The 20998-nt window shown below is 24.8% G+C and overlaps 1 protein-coding gene across 1 annotated transcript; it reads right to left on the bottom strand.

Moving 5' to 3' along the window:
- Positions 1 to 8022: 8022 nt before the first annotated feature.
- Positions 8023 to 14738, bottom strand: LOC145829885 (eukaryotic peptide chain release factor subunit 1-like). Its single transcript, XM_082937760.1, has 10 exons — positions 14630 to 14738; positions 12979 to 13154; positions 12345 to 12484; positions 10741 to 10879; positions 10230 to 10420; positions 9835 to 9964; positions 9325 to 9480; positions 8789 to 8844; positions 8421 to 8568; positions 8023 to 8302 (listed from the first exon to the last, which is right to left on the bottom strand). Exons 1-10 carry the CDS (start codon positions 14710 to 14712, stop codon positions 8223 to 8225), a joined length of 1299 nt encoding a protein of 432 aa, XP_082793886.1. The 5' UTR covers positions 14713 to 14738; the 3' UTR covers positions 8023 to 8222.
- Between the last annotated feature and the right edge of the window lie 6260 nt (positions 14739 to 20998).

Raw genomic sequence — 20998 nt, 5'->3', positions numbered from 1 at the left:
ATTGAACAAAAGAACTGTGATTCCCACTGAAACCACACGCCCCTGGTTTATTAGTTAGTACAACAACGTTTGTAACTTATATTTGTTTTTGATTTTTATAAAGATTTTTTATTTAAATAGAAATCAAAACAAAAATACAAAAACTTTGATAAAGGATTAGAATAACAGTTTTTATGAAAATTCTGTACTTTCATATTATCTAAAAATTAAAAATGCTTTTAGAACAACTTAAGTTATAATAACTACTAACGTTTTATTTTAGATTTCCAATTTATAAAAAAAAATACATATCAAGTTTGTTTGTTAGGATTTATATACTAAAAAAGAACAAAATAGTACACTTATATTTAACACAATCCTAATATTGAATACTAAAAAAAACTAGATTCTTTTAACCGTATTTTTTTAAATGTGAGTCTTTATGTAACGAATTGGAATAGCTAGGAAATATATAGAGTGTCTTACTCATAAACTTTAGTACTTAGTAATACTTAAGTATAATATCTGATGTTAAGCACTAGTAAAGTTCAAATTTTTTTTTGTGTATTTCGGTCAAAAAGATTATGAATTTTAAAAATCATGATGCTTTAGTAAGCTCTTACAATATTGTGTTTTAAAAACTAGTTTACAAAATTGTTGAAAAATTGTTTTTTTTATAACTTAACTTCATATAAAATTCTAGTAAAATATATATTTACTATCAAAATTTAATTAAGTTATACTTTAAATTTTAAACTTTTTACATACGAAACATAGCCGCAATACTTAATTTTTGGTTAAATTTCAATTAAGTATCATTTAACATCTTAATTAACCAACAACGATTGTTTACTTGTATAAATGAGGAAAACTAAAGCTTTTTTATATTTGGAAAAGAACTAGATGATCATATGTAAAAATCCTATTTTTAAAAAGTTATTAACTAAAGTTATGCCCTTTAGCGCAGTGCTTCTGAAATGGGGTTCCGCGGAACCCTAGGGTTCCGCGACGCCTCTCAGGGGTTCCGCGAAGCGTTTCGAAATTTAAAAAGGAACATTTATTTAATTAAACATTTTATGTAAAATAAAAATTAGGGGTTCCGCGGAAAAGTTGAACTCTGGAAAAGGGTTCCGCCACTAAAAAAAGGTTCAGAAGCACTGCTTTAGCGTATATGAAAAGATAAGTTAAGTTTATTTAAACTAAATTAGTAAAAATTTAATAAGAATTTTACTTGTTTTCTTACAAATAACAGCAATAAGTAAATGTTGTTTTAAGAATAGTATAAAATTTTATAACAGCTAATTCATTTCATAACAATGATGATGAGTTATATTTATAAAACGATAATTAAAAAATAAGTTACATATAAAGAACAAAAAAAAACCCTTTAAAACGTTTTAACATTAAAACTTACCTAATAAAAAACACGGTTTGATTTTTCAATATCGAAATCACATGGCTGTTACTTATTAAAAATATAACAAAAAATTAAATTTTGAAGTTCTAAACAGACGGTTAAGTTTTTTTAGTTAAAGTTTAAATAGTTATGTCAAAAAACATAAGATCAATTACGCAGGTCTATTAGATAAAAAAAGAAGCAAAATAAAGTATTAGAATGTTTTCGTAAAATGTACGTAAAGTTAAAGTATGTACATTTTAATTGATTACATAATCAGTAAACCAATAAGTTATTAGCAATATATTTTGATTACAAACAGCTTTATATTTTGAATCTAGGTTGTCTCATAATGTTATTTTAGTAAGAAAGTATGGTCTAATAAGAAGTCATCAACTAAAATTAGATGGCAGAAAAGTTATATTTTTATACAGAGATTTTATTATCTTTAAAGAACAACCTATAAAAGTGGTAGAGGTAGCAAATAAAAATTTCCTTAACATATGACATGATATTTTAGATTTTTCAACGAATTTTAATTTTAGTTACTATATTTAAAAAAAAAATGTTTTCAAATAAAATTTTCAGGTCATTCAAGCTTTTATTGAAAGTCTTGTTACAATAAAAAGTTATTTAAATGGTCCTAAATTATTTCAAGATAATTTTGTGAACATAACGGTTTTTTGTTTTTAATTCTTATATATTAGTAGAAAGTATAATGTATAAACACATAGACTGGTTTAACAAGTGAATTATATACATTTTTTCTAACTAAAGGTCTATCAAATTATTGGTTTCTTTATGACTGTATCAAAATTACCTTTTTTAGATTGAAACATAGCACACAGTACCTTGAAATATTTTAAGATATAACTACATCAAAACTATTTAAATTGAAGTTTTTTTAAGTTTGTTTTGTAACTCAGTAAAAATCTTTAATAAACAATGTTTTGTTGTGTTGTTATTTCAGTTGTAAAAATTTACTATAAAACTTTAGTTTACTTAAGTTAAACGTAAATACTTACACAAACTAAAATTAAGTTGAAATATAAAAAAACAAGCTGAGCTGTTGTAATTATTTTTAAAAATAGAATTAAAAAATAAAAATCTTAAAATAAACCTGTTTATAAGTACTACCATAGTTTCAAAAAAAAAAGGTACAACCTTATATGCTCTTAATGTTAGGCCAATTCTGAAATTTGAGTTTGAAATCAAAAATTTGAATTTTTCTGGTGTAAATTTATAAAAACATAAACATTAAATAAGCACCACAATTTAATTTATATTATACTTATAAAAAAATTTATTGGAGAATTTTTTAGTTTAATTGCTTAGTAAATAATTTCATCATCAAAAAAGTTACTACCCGAGACCGTATTTTGTTTATCACTAATCATTTATTGTCCTTAACATGACATTAAACTTTATCCTAATGTTTGACTTGATAACCAAAATATTTTTTTGCACAGCAGGTCTTAAAGCTATTTTGGGCGCCTTTTTTTGTTCAATAACAAAATATATCAAAAAAGTTGATAAAATTTAAATTTAATAAACAAGAAATAGTTTATTTGATGTACTTGTTAGCTTGAGACAAAGTGAAAAACAACTATTAGTAATCTGTATTTAAAACTGTGCTCTTCAAACATCCTAAAACTTTATTTTTTGTACGCAATGCAGTAATACAGTAACCTACCGTTTAGGTACGCACTGCCGGTTGAGTACGTATTTGTTTGATGAAAAATGCTGTTTTCAAAATTCTTCTTTTTTTTACCTAGAAATTTTAAAAATATCCTAAAAGTAGTAATAAATTAGTATTACATTATAAAATAATTATACTGCATTAAATTTAAATAATGAAAAAAATATAGAAACCAGAAAAAAGTTATGAACTTACAAATTGTATATCAAATCTAATATCGAAGATATTTGACTCCAAAATTACAGATCATATATATGTCGAAAGTAACAAACAGTGGAATTTAAATAAGCAAATCAAACATAGGTTTTAAGAATGTTTAAAAGGTAATATAAATGTTATATAAACGAAAAAAATTAACAGTGGTATTATTATTTACATACCTAAAGATTTAAATATAAATATAAAAAGCGATATTTATGAACACAAACAACAGTTCATTTGAACTTTATATGTTCTTGTTAGCCTAAGTTACCTGATATTGTGGTAACTATGGTAATTACATATAGATGAAAAAAGTTAGTAATAAACTTATAAAATATATAAAAAATTTAAACATTCTTTCTTAGACCCATTTCTGCCAATATTGATAATGGATTGACAAATTTTAAAGAAAACCACAGTTGGGGTTCCAGTAAGTTTTAGGAAAAATACTAGGCAAATCTATAACAAAAAAGCAAATTTCTAGAGAAAATTATTAAGTTTTTTGCCTATAAGATGGTGTTAGTGAAAAACTGTATCAAGCGGGAACCGTTAAGTTCCAACCCGTGATCAACTCCCACCCAATCAAATCCGAGAACCGCTTAGCTACCAAGAATAGTGGTTAACAGTGATAGTAAAAAAATATATACATATATATATAAAAGAACAAAAAAACAAAAATAAAGAAAAAAATATCGGTTAGAATTGTGCGCGGGTGGGAATTGTAAGTATGTATACCGTATTAAGCTACTGATTCATACTCTTATTTTACTTAATTTTTTTAAACCTACATTACTGTACTTTTATCATAAAGTTTACCTTTATAGCACATAGTTAGATGTTTTACAGTCTTTGTGTCTTCTATATAGTTTATAATGAAAGTTGTACATTATGGACAGTTTAATAAAAACGTACAGGGGTAGTATTAAAGTAAATAAATATTTTTGAAAAGGCTTATAAAAGCATAACTGATTTTATGTTATAGTAAATTTAAATACTAAAAACACACAATTTTCTTTTGTTTTTGGGTATAAATATATTAGATTATGGGACACGTTCAAAATCCACCCGGTTAAATTCGAGAACCGCTTCGCTTACCAATCGAGGGTAAGGGTTAGGGGTAACAGTGATAGTGAAAAATAAATAAAAATTAAATTTAAAAAATATATAAAATAAACTTATAAATAAAGAAAAAAATTGAATGGATTTGAACGCGGGTATATTTTTATCGGGTAGATTTTGAACGTGGGTGGATTTTGATAGTACAGTAACCTCTCGCTTATTTACGCACATCGTGTCCACAGAAAAAATGCGTAAAGATACGAAAGATCGTAAAGATACGAGAGGTACCAAATATACAAACTAAAATGGCTGTTTTTTGAAAATGCTTCTAGTTAAAAGCAGACTGGGACTTTCCCACTTTTAACGATTTGTTTACTTTATTTATAAATATAAAAAAATATATAAAACTATACATATATAAAAAGAAACTTTTAACTTATATAAAATAATGTTACTTGTAGAAAAAAGTTATTAATTTTAATGATAAGTATGTTTTTTCTTTATCTTTATTTAAATGTAACTTATTTGACACTTAGCATTTAATTTCTATTCTAATTAGCAAAATAAATTTATAATTAAGTATTTCTTTACAATTACGAAATGGTATGGTGTCTATATAATTTTTTTTTCTATTGCCTTATACAAAAGTATGCATTTAGTGCTGTAATAGATTTATTCTTTAGAAAAAAAATATAAGAAAAATATTCAATAAAAATTGTTTATGTTACTACAACTTTTTTAAATTTGACCTTTGCCCACATAAGGATAAACTTGTCTTGCATTGTATTAAAAATATATTAATGGATTTTTTGAGTAGGAATGAAAACTCATGCCATAAGAATTTGAGGAATTGAAAACTTTTATTTATTTTAAGGTATAAAAGGAGGAGTGTTAAGACACCTAAGCTATAAAAGTCAAAGCCATAGAGTACAATAGGCTTTTTATGGAAGGCACAAGCTAAATATGCAAAATATTAATTTCATTAAAAATTATCCCTTGTGTTTTTGAATATTAAAAAAAAACTAATATCTATATTTTTTGTTTTTTTTAGAACTCTAATATGCGTAACTAAACGAGAGTGCGTAACGTCACGAGTGCGTAAAGATGCGAGAGGTTACTGTATACCTAAATTATACACAAAAGAACTAAAAGGTGTTAAAAATATTTAATTTATCGAGATTAAAAGATACAGGTTCAGTTAAAGATGATTGAGAAGAAGAAGAAGGTTAAAAGACTAAATTATTTTTTTATAGTTAAAATAATTTAGTATATTTAAAACTTCCTTTTTTTAAACCAGCCGTCGGATACTTTTCGGAGTTTAATAGTTATAAAATATAAATAAAATCTATAAAACAAAAATTAATATCGCTTATAACTACACAAAAACTTAATTCACCAGTTAAAAAAAAAGTTAATTTCTAGAAAAATCTAAATATTTTCACAATTTTTTTATCAGGAATTTATATTTTTTGGATAGACACAAACTAATAAAAGAATAACCTATGTCTTAATAAACCGTTATTTATCAAAAATTAATAACTAATTATACGATGTAGGTTTTAAATGTACAAGGAAGTACAATATAGACTTAAAAACTTTGTGATTTGAATATTAATACACAAACAAATGCATTCACACATCTTAATACGTTCATAAATACCCAAAAATTCTAAGTAACTGTCAATCTACCATATCAATGACATTCGTAAACAATAAACGAATCAAAAATGGCATGTTATCCGAATAAATAAAGAGTTGTTTATATAAATATTAAGAAAGGTAGTTATTTATTATTTCCCATCAATTAATTGACAATTATTTTCAGTCAAACTGCTCAACTTTAAGTTTAACAAAGTTTTAAGATGCGTTTGAGGCTAAAATCGAAAACTCGGCAACTTTTAAAAATGAAAAAGTTTTCTCAATTTTCCTACAAAGTTTGGTTTTTACATTTGACATTCATGGTATATTTGTTTAGGCATATGAACGAACAGAATACCAAACTAATGGGGAAGGATAATTTTGCTTATTAAATGTACACTAGTTCAATCATTAATGTTAAAAAATATTTTCTCCCCATCTCAGTAAGAGTAACTTGCAAATACAAAACAATCAGTAATATCAACAAAAAAGTGATTATTATCATTGTTTCAGCTGACAATGAGTTTGGTGTGACGATGAATTTCAGTAAAACATAACCCTCATAGAAAAATTCAAAACTGAAAAAAAAAATTACTAAGTTTATGAAGCATTAATCAAACTAAAGTTTTTCTCGTGTAATTTGTAGTAATTATATTATTGCATTTATAAAATTATTTTTAATTTTACCCTGCGTTATAAGAATTATAGAATCCTAAACACTTGATTAATATCAACTTAATGTCAAGTTTAATAAAATTTTGAGAATGTATTCGAAATAGTGATCCATAAAATTAGAATCCGGGTTATCTGGATCCAGTAGATAACTAATTCGAAAATAATATTCGATATTAATAATATTCAATTATGAGAAACCTTAATGAAACAATTTATTATTTATATACTTGCTAAAATCAATAAAAAATTTTTTTTGGAAAACTCGAGATAATAGATAATTTTGCTTTTTAATGCTAGTTTCTAGCTTTTTTATTATATACTGTTTAGTAGCATACTTCACACTAGTTACAAACATAACTTTGCTTTGCTACTAAACAGTTTTTGAATCTATTTTCAACAGGCAGACAAATACTGCTCTAGGATAGGCAATATATGGCTCACAGGCCGGACACGGCACGTATAACAATTTTATAAGAATTTCGATTATATTTATGTTATAAAATATTAAACAAAACAATTGAGCAGGGTTGCGAAACGTTTTTCAGATTTTATACCAGGTTTAAAAAAAATTTTCCAAGTATTTAAAATTACAAATTTTAAGGTCTATTTTTAGTTTAAAACTAAGTTTAAGGTAGATAAGTGTGTTAAATAGTATAACGACATTGAAAATATATCTTGAAGCTTTTTTAAATGTGTAATCTTTATATAAAAATTTTTGAGGAAGATAAAAAAAAATTATCTATACAATAGATTTTTTGTGTCAAATCGAAATTTTACTACTAAACATGTAAAAGTTGCTTAAATTTTCAGGTTTTTTAGTGACTTTTGTTTAAAATTCCAGGTTTTTCGTTCAAAATTCAAGGTTTTTTGGTGATTTTTGTTCAAAATTCCAGGTTTTTTTTTAAATTACTAAAATTCCAGGTTTTTCTTAATTTTTTTGCCTAAATTGTTAAGTTCCGGGTTTTTTAGCAACCCTGAATTAACTTTAAAACAAATACATTAAAAATGTTTACTAATATGAGTGAAATTTTTAATCATAAGTTGTGATGCTAATTTTATGTTTTTTTCCTTGAAATATATTCTTTAAAAAATCAGTTTAAGTTAATTTAATAAAGTACGACGCTGTGCAAAATTCTGCTTTTACTATAGCTTATTATGTTCATAAGACTACCACATCTAGCCCACAGACTAAAGAAGTTATTTAAACTATTACTCAAATTGACTTAACGGCTAACGACTTAAATTACTATACGGTTGCTACAATTTTCTTTAACATATTTTATTTTAATTAAGAACTTATTAGGTTTATTAAATAAGAAAACTATCATAATATAAATCATTTATTGCAGCTATCACAGATAAATAAATTGCCTAATCAAAACGCAACAATATTCTGAAACTCGAAACTTAATTCGAGTTTACATTTCTACTAAATAACTGCAACAAAATTATCCCGAAAATTTATCCTCTTTCAACTTCTTAACCTTGGCGCGAGGCGGAGCCGTTAGCGCTCGACGCCATTTTGTCGTTAGTTGCTGAACGAAGGCAATTTCCTGCGGAAACCGCCGATGATTGTCAATACTCGTCGTCGTCATCAAAGTCGCTGTCTTCACCATAATCCATCTGCTCGAAAGGAACCTGATACCTCAGAAATCCTAAAAAATTATTTTTTTTAATTCGAAATAATTTTGCTTTCGTTATATATTTTTTTTTTTTTTTTTTAATATTTATGTGTATTTTTTTAAAACTTAATTTTCGACTTTAAAATCAAACCTCCAATTCCTCCAAAGCCTTTGACGAACTGATTACCTTCCTGACTCCTATCAGTTACAATTTCCAATGTTGCACCGAAATCCTTGTAGTGATTTGCAAACCACTCGAGTAATGCCTCACTGCTCACAAGCTCCATTTCAACTTGAGTCTGTTTGAAAATGGAAGCATTATATTTATTCTAACAGCGGGTTTTTTTTACATGTTATCAAGTTTCATAACTATAGCTTAAAAATTAATGTTCATCCTCAATTTGAAATGATAATAATAAATCACATTTAGTTTTAGACTAGAAAAATGTACTTAAATTACTTCAAATGTACTATTAAATGTTGGTGAAAAGTTTTACATATAACTTGCTTTTATCTTACCTTAGCATCAACGAAGTTCTTTGTTTCGCCAGGTTTAAGGTACCTTATTACTTCCTCTGAATAAAAAAATAAAATAAAAATAGTACTATATGACACTAATATCTAGAAGTTATCTAATATTATTTATTTTTATATGAGCATAATAAAAACAATCACTTGTTTTGTTAGCTTATTTTAAACAAATTTAGATTTTAATAAATATTTGTTAATTTAAGAAATGCAAACTTAAAAATTTCTTATCATTACATAGTGAACATTTAATCATGCGAGGAACATATGCTTAAAACTTCAAGTTCATAGCTTAAAAAACCTAAGAACAAAGTTTTAACTTTAATTTTTATTAACAATATACGCTTGCATTCAAAACTTTTAACAAAAATAGTTACATCTTAAAGTGTATTTAAAGTTTTTGCATTCTTTAAAAATCAGTTTAAGTTACTTTAAGCCTTTTAATTAGAACTAATGTTAGTTTTTTTTTTTTTTTAAATACGTTGAATTCTACTCTTTGACATGAAATATTTTAAATATAAAAGTACCATCTGTTTGATGATTTTTAAGGACATATCGTTGTATTTCGAGATTTTCCCAAACAATAAGAGTTTCAACAGCTCCCATTTCTAACGCTTTCAGCGTGTCATCATGACCAAAGCAATACCTTCCAGTATCTCTTGAAATTTCATCGAAATACCTGCCTGTTTCGTAAAATACTTAAGTAAGTTTCATGTAACAGCTAAAAATTATAGTGCTAAGCTATAATAAATTGAAGTTGGGAACTTAAGCTATTAGATTGAAATAACATAAGCATATGAATTTATGTAGTGCAGTTCAAGTATACTTTTAGTACCAATATATTTGAAAAATTCTAAACTTTTGAAATATATTTGAAGAAATTCTAAAAATAATTTAAATGTTTGAGTTTTTTTGAAAATATCTTAGCTTACAACCATACAACATATTTTCTACTTACTTCTTTAGTGTACTATAGTAGCAAAATCACTTGCAAAGAACACAAATTTAGAACTGAAACAAAATAAAAATTTACAAACCAATAAGCTTTTTTTCTTGCATGAACTTCACATTTGCAAGGCATTCAGAGGAAAGTTCGATGGCTTGGGTGAAGCCGTTCTCTCCGCCATACGAGATATCAACAAATTTAATAATAACCTCATGGAGACGCTGTTTTTATGTTTACACGTAGCAATATATTTATATGACAAAATGTTTATACATTAAATGAAAAAACTAAATTGTTATCTTATATTTTAACTCAAGATAACAAAGACTTAGTAAGTAAAACTTAATATTGCAATTTAGAGAAAAAGCTGTTGAAGATCTTTATCTAAGATTCTTAAAAATACTTCTTTATAAAAAAAAAAATAAATTACTATATCACCAAAAAATTGAGAGTAAGTAAGCATGTGTTAATGTTTTGTCAACTTACACCGTCAAACATATCTGACTTTCCGAGGTCAGTCTTGAAATCAGCACTTCCGGCCAAAATGAGACCAGTGACATTAGGACGATTGTTGGTGATAAAGTTCTGAACGGCTGTTTCGGCAACTTTTCTCACGTAATTGTGACGTTTCTCCATACGAAGACGGGCAAAACGAACAGCGGACTGACCACCACGACCTGGTAGTAATTTTATATGAAAAAGGCTACTTATTAAATAAAAGAAAATCAATAGACATCACATAGAAAAATATGCATATATCTGTATAATTATGGCCTAAATAAAAATAGCTAAAAAAAAACTCTTTTATTCAAAATCAGAAACTATGTAATACTTTTTATTCTGTCATTTTTGGTAGTTGAGTACATAAATTTTAACTAACAATAAATGTTAATGTTAGCAATATTTTTGAATGTAAGGATGGATTTTCAAACGTTCAATAAAAAGGTGGTTTACAGTTTAAAAATACTTTTTACCAAAAAAAAAAAATTAAACTTACCATGCTTCTTAGGTAGATCAACAGTGAACTTTTGCAAAACTTCTCTGGTGTTTCCAGTCAATGTACCAAACAACGCTCCATTACCATCCATAATAATGAAGCCGAACTTGTTATCATCTGACAACAAGGCAGATAGTGCCTGTAAACATTTGGTCTAATTATTGCTAGTCAGCTAATACTGATGTACTTTTAAAACTCCCAAAATATCTAAACAGTTACAACATAATATTAAAAATATTTTTTTTGATTTCATGTCTAAGTTTATAATTCAAAAAAACTATGAAAAGTTTTTATAACTAGTAGTGCCTTTAAACTTTTTTGGTTTCAGTTTTTTTAAGCATATTCAAAAACTAATATTATATTGTAAGACACATGCTATTTGAGTAACTAATATTTCAATATACACTTACAGTAACCTCTCGCTTATTTACGCACATTGTGTCCACAGAAAAAGTGCGTAAAGATACGAGAGGTACCAAATATACTTACTATAATGGCTGTTTTATGATATTGCTTCTAGTTCAAACAAACTGGGGACTTTCCCACTTTTAACAATTTGTTTACTTTATTTATAAATATGAAAACAATAGATAATACTATACATATATTAAAAAAAAAATTAAATTTATATTAAACAATAATACTTGTAGAAAAATTTTACTTATTTTAATAATAAATAGATTTTATCTTTGTCTTTATTTATATGTGACTTAAATTGATACTTAACATTTATATTCTATTCTACTTAGCAAATTCAATTTAAAATTAAGCATTTGTTTACAACTAAGAAATGGTGTAGTGTCTGTATTAAAATTTGTTTCTATAGCCTTTTACAAAAATAAAGTAATGGTATTTCTTCTTTTGAACAAAAGTATAAAAATTTATCTGTTATTATTAACAAAATTTCTGATATACTGAGGTATAACTAAATGTTTATCAATTATTCAAGGAACATAAATTTACAAAGTCTTAAGAAAAACAGAGGTAAGTTAGTATTTAAAAATATACAATAAACCTTTTTTGTGCAATATTAAAAAAAGTTAAAAACTTAATTTTATGAATTGTATAGAATTCTAAAATGCGTAACTAAACGAGAGTGCTAACGTCACGAGTGCGTAAAGATGCGAGAGGTTACTGTATTTACAATATTATATTTTTAATAATTTAGTTAATTTAACCAATAAATCAAGTCAATTGTAAACATTAAAATAATAAATTTGTTATAACTTGAACAAAACTGCAATACTTCTTGTATTCTTTAAACTTGTATTTGTGTAATACAAAAAATGCAAACTTTTAGTTCATTTTGTTTTTATGCTATGTTTTAAATTCATGATGAAATAATAAAAATATAAACACTTTATTAATTTTTATACAAATTTTAAGAAAATAAAACAAAAAATATAAACATGTATAATTTAAAATAAAAATTCAACGTACACAAATTAATAAAGAGAAATACATCAAATACTAAATTTGATAAAATTTAGAAAAGCTCAAGTTTTCAAAGTTTGTTAAAAGAACAGTAGAACAAAATTCAACAAAATAGTTTTTTTTTAGATCTTAGATATATCAAAAGGAAAATAATTATACAAAACACTAACTTCAGTATGAAACTTGTTATCACATAAGTACAATGAGGTGTTAATTGGTTTGAAAGGTTCAAAATCGATGTTAACTTTTTTCTCTTTACCTTCATCTGTCACTATTGTTCCACAATAAACAACCAATCCATTGGGTGGCACTATATTAAATTGTAGTTATTTAGTAAATTTTTTTTAAATAAACTACAGTAAAAAATGTTTAGTTTTAAATAAGGTGGTGTACTAGTACAAGATTTTAAATTGTTCATTTAGGACAATATTCTAACAACTTATCTAGAATTAAAGGCAAATTAGCATAAAAGCTAACATAACAACAAACTGAATGTCCAATAAATACTATTTACTAAACTTAAATTTAAAAAAAGTATTTAGTTCATTCATAAAAAACAAAAAAAAAGTCTTTAAAGTTAATGATTTTTTTTAAATGCAAGTATTTTTATTTGACTACACTCCATAATTTATTTGAATGCTTTTATATATTTTTTTTTCAAACGAATCCAGAGAATCCAAGTGGCAACTCTAATTGCAATTCAGGTTTAAATGAGTATAAAAAACAATCTAAAGTTCAAGTTATTACTTTTTTATGTGTTAGCTAAAAAAATGAAATGCATTAACATGAATTTCGTAAAAAAACCTCTATTGTAACGCTTTAGCCTTTGTTGTACGCTTGTAATTGCACCAAGCACCGACAACTTGTTGACTCTAGACTTGATGTTTGAGGCTGTCCCATATTCTTCTGTCAACATTTTGTTGACTCTTGGGATTTGATCTTTAGGAGGGATAATCAACGAAATCATACTTGTTCCAGCGCTGTTGATTGTTTATTATATATTATTGTTAGTTGTACAGAGACTTTAACTAAAGAGCATTAATAAAAAAAACTAGATTCATGCACACAGGGTGTTAAAAAAAATTCAAAGCCACAGAAAATTAAGGCTATTTTTTATAAGTTGATATCATTTAAAAATAATTTACTTATCTAGCAGTTTCTAGTTACCAATTTTTTCAATCTTAATAAGTTAAATTTTTACAACATTAAAAAATGGGAAAGTTCAAATTAAATAAGTTTTTTGAAGAGGACGACCAAAAATACATAAAATAGACTAATTAATTTAAATCTATTTTCTATAGTTATTAAGCAATTGTTGTCTAACTTTTTCAGCCTTACCTTAATTGAGTAATAAACAATGGTAATATGGATTATTTTAATATTAAGAGCAAAACCATCTTATTTAATAAAATTTAAAGAGCAATTATTTTCTACTTTTAGTCATAAAATGCTTTTAAATGTTAATTACTATAATATAGTTTATTCTCATTGTGAAAATACCATTTATACAAAGTTAAGGTTATTAAAATTAAAAAATGACAGAATTGAAGTAATTTATTCAATTTATAAGAACTTCTAAAAGAAAATTTCATCTTAAACATTTATATCCGACTCACTATTAATAAACTGAAATATCTCAAATGTCTAAAACTTCGATGTTTTATAAAAATTAGTTTTAGCTTTCAATTAAGTTCAACAATAATTTTTGAAAAAAATGTTGGACCTCTATCTCCTTATGGCCTTTTTATTATTTCACTGAATTAAAATAAAATATTTTCCACTAACTAATATTTAATTAAAATTAATAGTAAAATTAAATATTAACATCTATAAAAAATTTAAGATTAATTCAATGCAAATTTACACTCAAAGGGTATATTAGAGTTATATCCATACTAAATATTTTTTTTTAGAAACCAGTTATTTTAAATGTAAAGTTAGTTATGTAGGAGCAATATTGCAGACCCTTGTATTAAGGATTAAAAAATCAGATTTTAGCCCTATATATTTTTTAACTTAAACAATCTTATTTTAGATGTTGTAAATACACCAGGTCCTTTGATGAAAACTTTCAAGCATTTGATATGTTTAACTTATGGTATTTATAGAAATTTAAGTTTATAAAACTTTAAATTATCTTTTCTTTATGTCAAGGAAGGTGATACTTATTTATTCTTTTTATATTGTAACTGCAACAAAAAAAATTAAAACAACTTTAAATTTAACTCAAACCACTAATAAGGAATTTCTGTTTTTTTAATTAAGCTTACTAAATTAACTAAATAATGTACATCAAAACTTTTTGTTTAAATTTTATAAAAACTCTGCACCAGAAACTTAAAAATCAAGACTAAACAACTATTTTTTTTTAATTTAGTAAAGTATAGTTGAACTATTTATAACAAAATTAAATAGTAAGAAAAATTTAAACAATTAATTCAGAATAAAAACTTACCCTCTTGCTGCTTCCAAGCCTCTGATCAGCTTTTTGATTTTCCACATTTCAACATTTTTATCTGCTGCTGAGTCTTCTGCCATTTTTATTTTATTTGTAATACCTACGAAATATTTTACTTTTATCTAAATTAAAAAAACTAACTAACCATACTTTTAATAAATTAAGAAATCAAATTTTAATTGTAGATTTATTGTCAAAAACTAACTAGTGAAAAAATCATTTATATAAAGGTTGGTACTTTATCAAACATTTGTATCTACTTTTCAAGTAATTTTTTTTGATCTTCTATAACAAAACTTTTAAATGAAGATGCAAGATTAAGTAACAGTTCAATAAAAATTATACATAAAGTAAGCTGCCACCTAGGTACGCACTTCCTAAGTACATAGTGTCAGAGGCAGTTTTTAGCAAAAATTTCTGTGTTCAAAATGCTTTTTTTTTGGCTTTGAAATCAAAGAAAAAACCTTAAAAGTAATAATACATACTTATAATATTTAAAAATAAATTAAAACTAAAGAAACCAGAAAATAAGTCACAAACATGAAAGTTGTATATCATTGACAATGTTTAACATATTACAGCTTATTTATTTATTTTAAGAACATTACAATTGATATTTATTTAGAGCTAGATGGTTTTGAAAACATGTCTGTTAGTGTAGCTTGTTGTTTGGGTTTAGCACTTTTTGTAGCTTTTTTTTTTGTAGCAGACACCTTATAACCCAAAACTAGCTATTTTAAACAAACACAATTTACTAAAAACGTGATCAATTTTTTCATAAAAATTTATTTACTTGAAATTTGTAATTACATAAATATGTGTGCCATAATGTAATTTTTGAAGGTAGAAGGAAAAACATTAAAATTTATTTTTATAAACTACGAGGTTGATTATAAATTAAATACATTAATAAATACCTAGTATAAATGCATATATTAAATAAATACTCAAGACTTCTAATATTCTTAAACAAACATGTTTTATTATTATCATGAAAGTTTTTGTTATAGAGCAGAGGTCGGCAAACTGCAGCCCGCGGGCCACTTTAAATTTTTTTTATTATCGAGTTTAATATATTAATATTCTCAAAAAACAAAAATAAAAATTTAGTGTTATATTTTAAGGATAATCTATCACCTAATTCTTTTTTGTTCAAAAAAAAAAATCTTTAAATATGTTTTTTGAAGCACATAAAAAACGTTCCTTTTTGAACTGCCGACCCCTGTTATAGAGGATTTTGCTTTAGTAGTCATTAGTAAACTTTAGTGGCTTAAAACATGTTTGTTTTAGGCTAAATGTAGGTAATTAAACTCCAAAATTTTTTAGGTACACAATTTTATGCTGTCTTCAAAGTGTGTATATAAGTGGCAGGTTACAGTATTTAGTAAATTTAAATCGTACAATATACAATTTATGTTCAAAGAGAAAATAGTTTTAAGTTTTATCTTATGGTGTAAAACTAAATACAGTGTTGCCACTCATTTTTTCAAATTTTTCCAGGTTTTCCAAATTTTGTACACATTTTTTGGTCTATGTTTAGTTTAAAATTAAGTTTAAGGTAAGAAACTATGTTAAAAAGAATAAAATATTGAAAAGATACTGTAAAGCTACTTTAAATATGTTTTTAAATTTAAATTTTTTGTTTATGACAATATTTTCTATTTATATAATAGATATTTTGATTAAAATCAAATTTTTACTACTGAACATGTGAAAATTGTTAAAATTCTAGGTTTTTACATGTTTTTTGCCTAAATTGTCAAATTCCAGGTTTTTTCAGAATTCCAGGTAAAATGACAACCCTGTAAATACAGTATTTATTATAAAATAAATATATGTATTTATAAGTTATTAATATATTTTACTATATTTATAAAATAACTATTTTACAAATATAGATAAACGGTAAAAGTATAAATATAAAAAGTCTAGAGCAAGGGTGGGCTAACTAAGACCCACTGGCCACATTAATTTTTTTTTATTAGTTTAACATTTTAATATTCTCAAAAAACAAAAATTAAGTTTTAGTATTATCTTTAAAGGTCAATCTATCGCCTAATTAAAAAAAAAACTTTAAATATGTTCTTTAGAGCACATAAAAAATGTTCCTTTATTGACCTGCCGACCCCTGGTCTAGGGATTGAATAATTAAGTGCATAGGGGTGGTAAAACACTTTGTTTTCAATTTTCAAATACATAATACTTGCTACTTTTTACAGATTATTATTACTCAAAATAACTCTTGAGATATAAGCGATCAAAGTTAGAGTGCTCAATATGTTCTTTAGGGGAGGTGCAAACTAAAAGGGCAAAAGTAGACTATTTCACTAAAAATCTATCTCCTCCTTCAGTTTAAATCAGGTGTTTTAAAACTTCTTCAGAGTAATCTTTAATAAATTTTTAAGAACTTCTAGGAAACAGATTTTTTAATTTTTGTAATAAAAAAATTTATAAAAAGTTAATCAAAAAAAAAGATTACTAATTTAAATTGCATTAAAAATGAAGAAGATTGGTTTTTAAAAATTTTTTCAAAATTTTAAGGAAATTGTCCCTGAAATTTTTTGATTCAATGCGGTTGTATGAGATTCTTTTTTACAAAACTTTTTATATCACAATTTTTTTTTAATTTCCTATAAAAATTATCTTATAGTATATACTCATAAGCTATGAAATAAGAGCTAATATTAATTTTTGTAAAAAAAATTCTTTCATTTCAAATAAGGGGAAGACAAAACTAAAATATAAGTTAGAAAATTTATACTACTATACTAAACCTATTAATGAATTGTAAGCATCTACAAACAGTAGACATTAACTAAACTCAGCTTAACATACCTGCTCAAGCTTTCACAAGATTTATAACAAAGTTTAACTTATATATAACTAAAACTATATTTGATAGGTAAAAAGCTTCTATCATAAGCAATTACTCCTAGCTTTCTTAGCTACAACTTTTATTCCAACAATTTTATAGATTTTTCTTCTGCTAAATTACAAATCTTTACCTGTACTCTATTTTCTTATTTATTTATATAAGGAGAAAAGTATAAAAAATTACTAAATTGTTAAAAAGGAGGAAGTATTAAATAATACTGTAGTATAGAAAATGATAGTGAAATATAGAAATTATTAAACATAGTAAACATTCACTCAACTCATCATAAGATTCAAAACTTGTCAGAACTGCATATTTAGAAACAGAATTATACTTGATTCATTATTTGCCTAAGCTGTTACTCCTAGCTACCTTAGATAAAACAGATTTATCAAATGCTTTCTGCTAAGTAACAATTTCTTTTCAAAAAATCCCAATTCACCTTTTAAATCAGCTCAAATAAATGTATAGCTTTAACCACTTCAAAAACTAAATAAATTATAATGTCTAAGTACAAGATAACATTGCAATTTACTTAGTTTTTGAAGTGGTTAAAGATATACAATTATTGGAACTGATTTAAAAGGTGAATTGGGATTTTTTGAAAAAGAAATTGTTACTTAGCAGAAAGCATTTAATAAATCTGTTTTATATAAGATAGCTAGGAACATAGATAGTAACATTATTCATTCTTAGGCCAAAAAAAAAGCCAGAGTCAGTTTTAGTTTTTTTTATGTAATACATGCAAAAATATATAACTTAGTGTTAATCCAGCTTAGAAACTAAAAAACATAAAGAAAGGAGGGGTTACTACTCTTAGTCAAAAAAGTCAGCCTGAGTGACTAAAAACTAGCCTTGGTTATATCAAGCTAGCCTTGACTTGGCTAGAGTATATGGAAAAAATTAAAAATGTGAATATGAGATAAAAACTGAAAAATGATACTTATTACTATCATAAGGTTCAAATTTCTATATACATCAAAAAAAAGGAAAAAAGGAAATTAAAAAAAAATATTTTAAGTCATAAAAAACTAGCCTGAGATTTAGGAAAAACATCAAAACTAACCTGATTTCTTCAAATTCAAACTAGCCTGTGTTTTTCAAACATTTAAGCCTAGCCTGAATTATCATGTATGTGTGTCTACCCAGTCAAGTTTATTTGTTGAACCCTCCTAGAACAGGGTTGCCAAGTGTTTTTGGCAAATTTTCCCCAGGTTTACAAAATTTCTTCCAGGTTTTTAAAGTAAACATGTTTGGGTCTATTTTTAAATTAAAGTTATAAACTTTGTTAAATAGTATAAAAACATCAAAAAGATACTGTAAAGCTACTTTAAATGCGTTTTTAAATATAAAAATATTTTGATGATGACTAAAAAAATTTATTTGTACAATAGACTTTTTGGGTCAAACTGAAGTTTTACACCTGAAAATTTTAAAATTGTTAAAATTCTAGGTTTTTTAAGTTTTTTTTTCCCTCAAATTCCAGGTTTTTAAGCCTAAATTGTCAAATTCCAGGTTTTGTGGCAACCCTGCTACAACCACAGTCATAATGTTATGATAGCTATTATTATTAACTTTAAAAAAATTTAATATCTATTTGAAAAATTTAATTTAATTAAAATTCAATTAAAACTAAAATTAAGACTTAAACTTGAGAAATATTTAAATAACTTAAACTGTTAAAATACTTAACATAGTAAATACTTATCAAAAAATTACAATATTCTGTATAATTGTGCATCACTAGGGTTGCTGCTCATTAAAGCAAAAAATAAGGCCTTAGTGATTAAAAACTAACTGACTTAAATCAACCTAATCTTATTTAAAAATTAAATTGAAAAATAAAATTAATTTGAGCCATAAGCTCAAAAAAAACTACTAACCAAACTTTAAATAACTAAAATGATTGAATAAAAATTAAATTGTAATAGTAACCTTGTTTGAAACACTACAAGTCATATAGTAAAGTTTACATTTAGTAACAAAAAATACTTCATCTTTTAAATTAGTAACTTTAACATTAGCATTTTAAGAGTAATATTAAACTATAAACTAAAATTGGCTGGAACTAATGTATATATTTTTTAAATTATTCTTTCAAGAATTCAATACTAAGGTTGTAAAATAAATTCTTGAAAGATTAAATTCATGATTTCTCCTCCAGTAGTTGAGATCTCTCTATTGGTTTTCTTAAAACCAAAACATATAATATATTTTTTTAAATTAGGTATATTACATTTTTATTGTAGAAAAATTATGTTGCTTACCCAAAATTCTGTGCACAGTAAAACAATTTCACAAACACTACTCTACTACTATTTTTTTATAAAAACAGAATACAACTGATCAATATGCAAATATAAAAGTCCATTTTAGGGTTTTTGACACTCAACATTCAAAAATTTAACTAAAATCACCAATAGTGAAGGAAAAACAAACTTTGGAATTTTTGACATTCATTGTTCAAATACTTATTACTACCAAAAGGTGCATAATATAAAAGAAATTTAAGTGGCTAAGATACAAAACATATTAAACTCAAAATATCAAAATATTCATAATATTTTTTATGTAAATAAATTAACTAGTCTTGGTTACAGTGTCAACTTTTTATCAAGCAACAGTATAATATATATAAAGTTTAAAATGTTATACATTATATAGTAAACAGTGTGTAATATATAGTATAATTTTCAAATTTTCACTGAGGCTAAATTTTAATTGTTCTCACAAACCAAATTATTCAAATCTTACAAATTCAAGAATTTTATCTATTATACATATATCAATCACATTACACACTTTTTAATAATTATTATAAATTAAGGCAATACAGGAGTCAAAGTTTTTTTACAAAATTTATATTGGTTATTTAGTCAGTTTTTTTTTTCAGGATAGTTTAAAATATTTAAAAAACTCCTACTGACTCAGGCTCATTTGAACTTTTTTGAAAAACTCAAGCTTAGTTTTTTTTTTGCAAACACACAAACTAGTTTTTATTTAAATACCTACTTCAAAAACACTGTACATGTTGATATGAAAATTGTTTACATACCCAGTTCACTTATTCCTCTGTTTTACAATACTAAAAATTCAAAACTAACTATTTAGTTTTTATGATATAACTACACTGTTATTATTCTTTAAGTAAATTTTGATTAAAGTCTATGCTTCTCTGCTTCAAAGAATGACATCCTGTTTTGTAAGATTACATGACAATTCAAATACTGACAAAACAAATTCCGCCATTCAAATTTCTTAAAAAATGTTTCAAAGGGCCAGAACCCAAAAAGTAATATATATTTTCAAAAAAATTCAAAAAAGTGTATGTAGGTCAAACTAATACTTACAGACACTCATTTAGTTTTTGGAAAAAAATATTTTTCAAAACATAATTTCATTTATTACTTCATAATAAAAATTATTAAAGCTATATCTCCAAAATGATTTATAAATTAACAAAAAAATAAAATATGTTTGTAGGTATTAAT

Source organism: Thalia democratica, chromosome 2 (assembly GCF_965202585.1).
Source record: "Thalia democratica chromosome 2, ktThaDemo2.hap1.1, whole genome shotgun sequence".
NCBI lineage: Eukaryota > Metazoa > Chordata > Thaliacea > Salpida > Salpidae > Thalia > Thalia democratica.
Note: the sequence above shows the minus strand (reverse complement) of the source record. Positions and strands in the feature narration are given on the sequence as shown.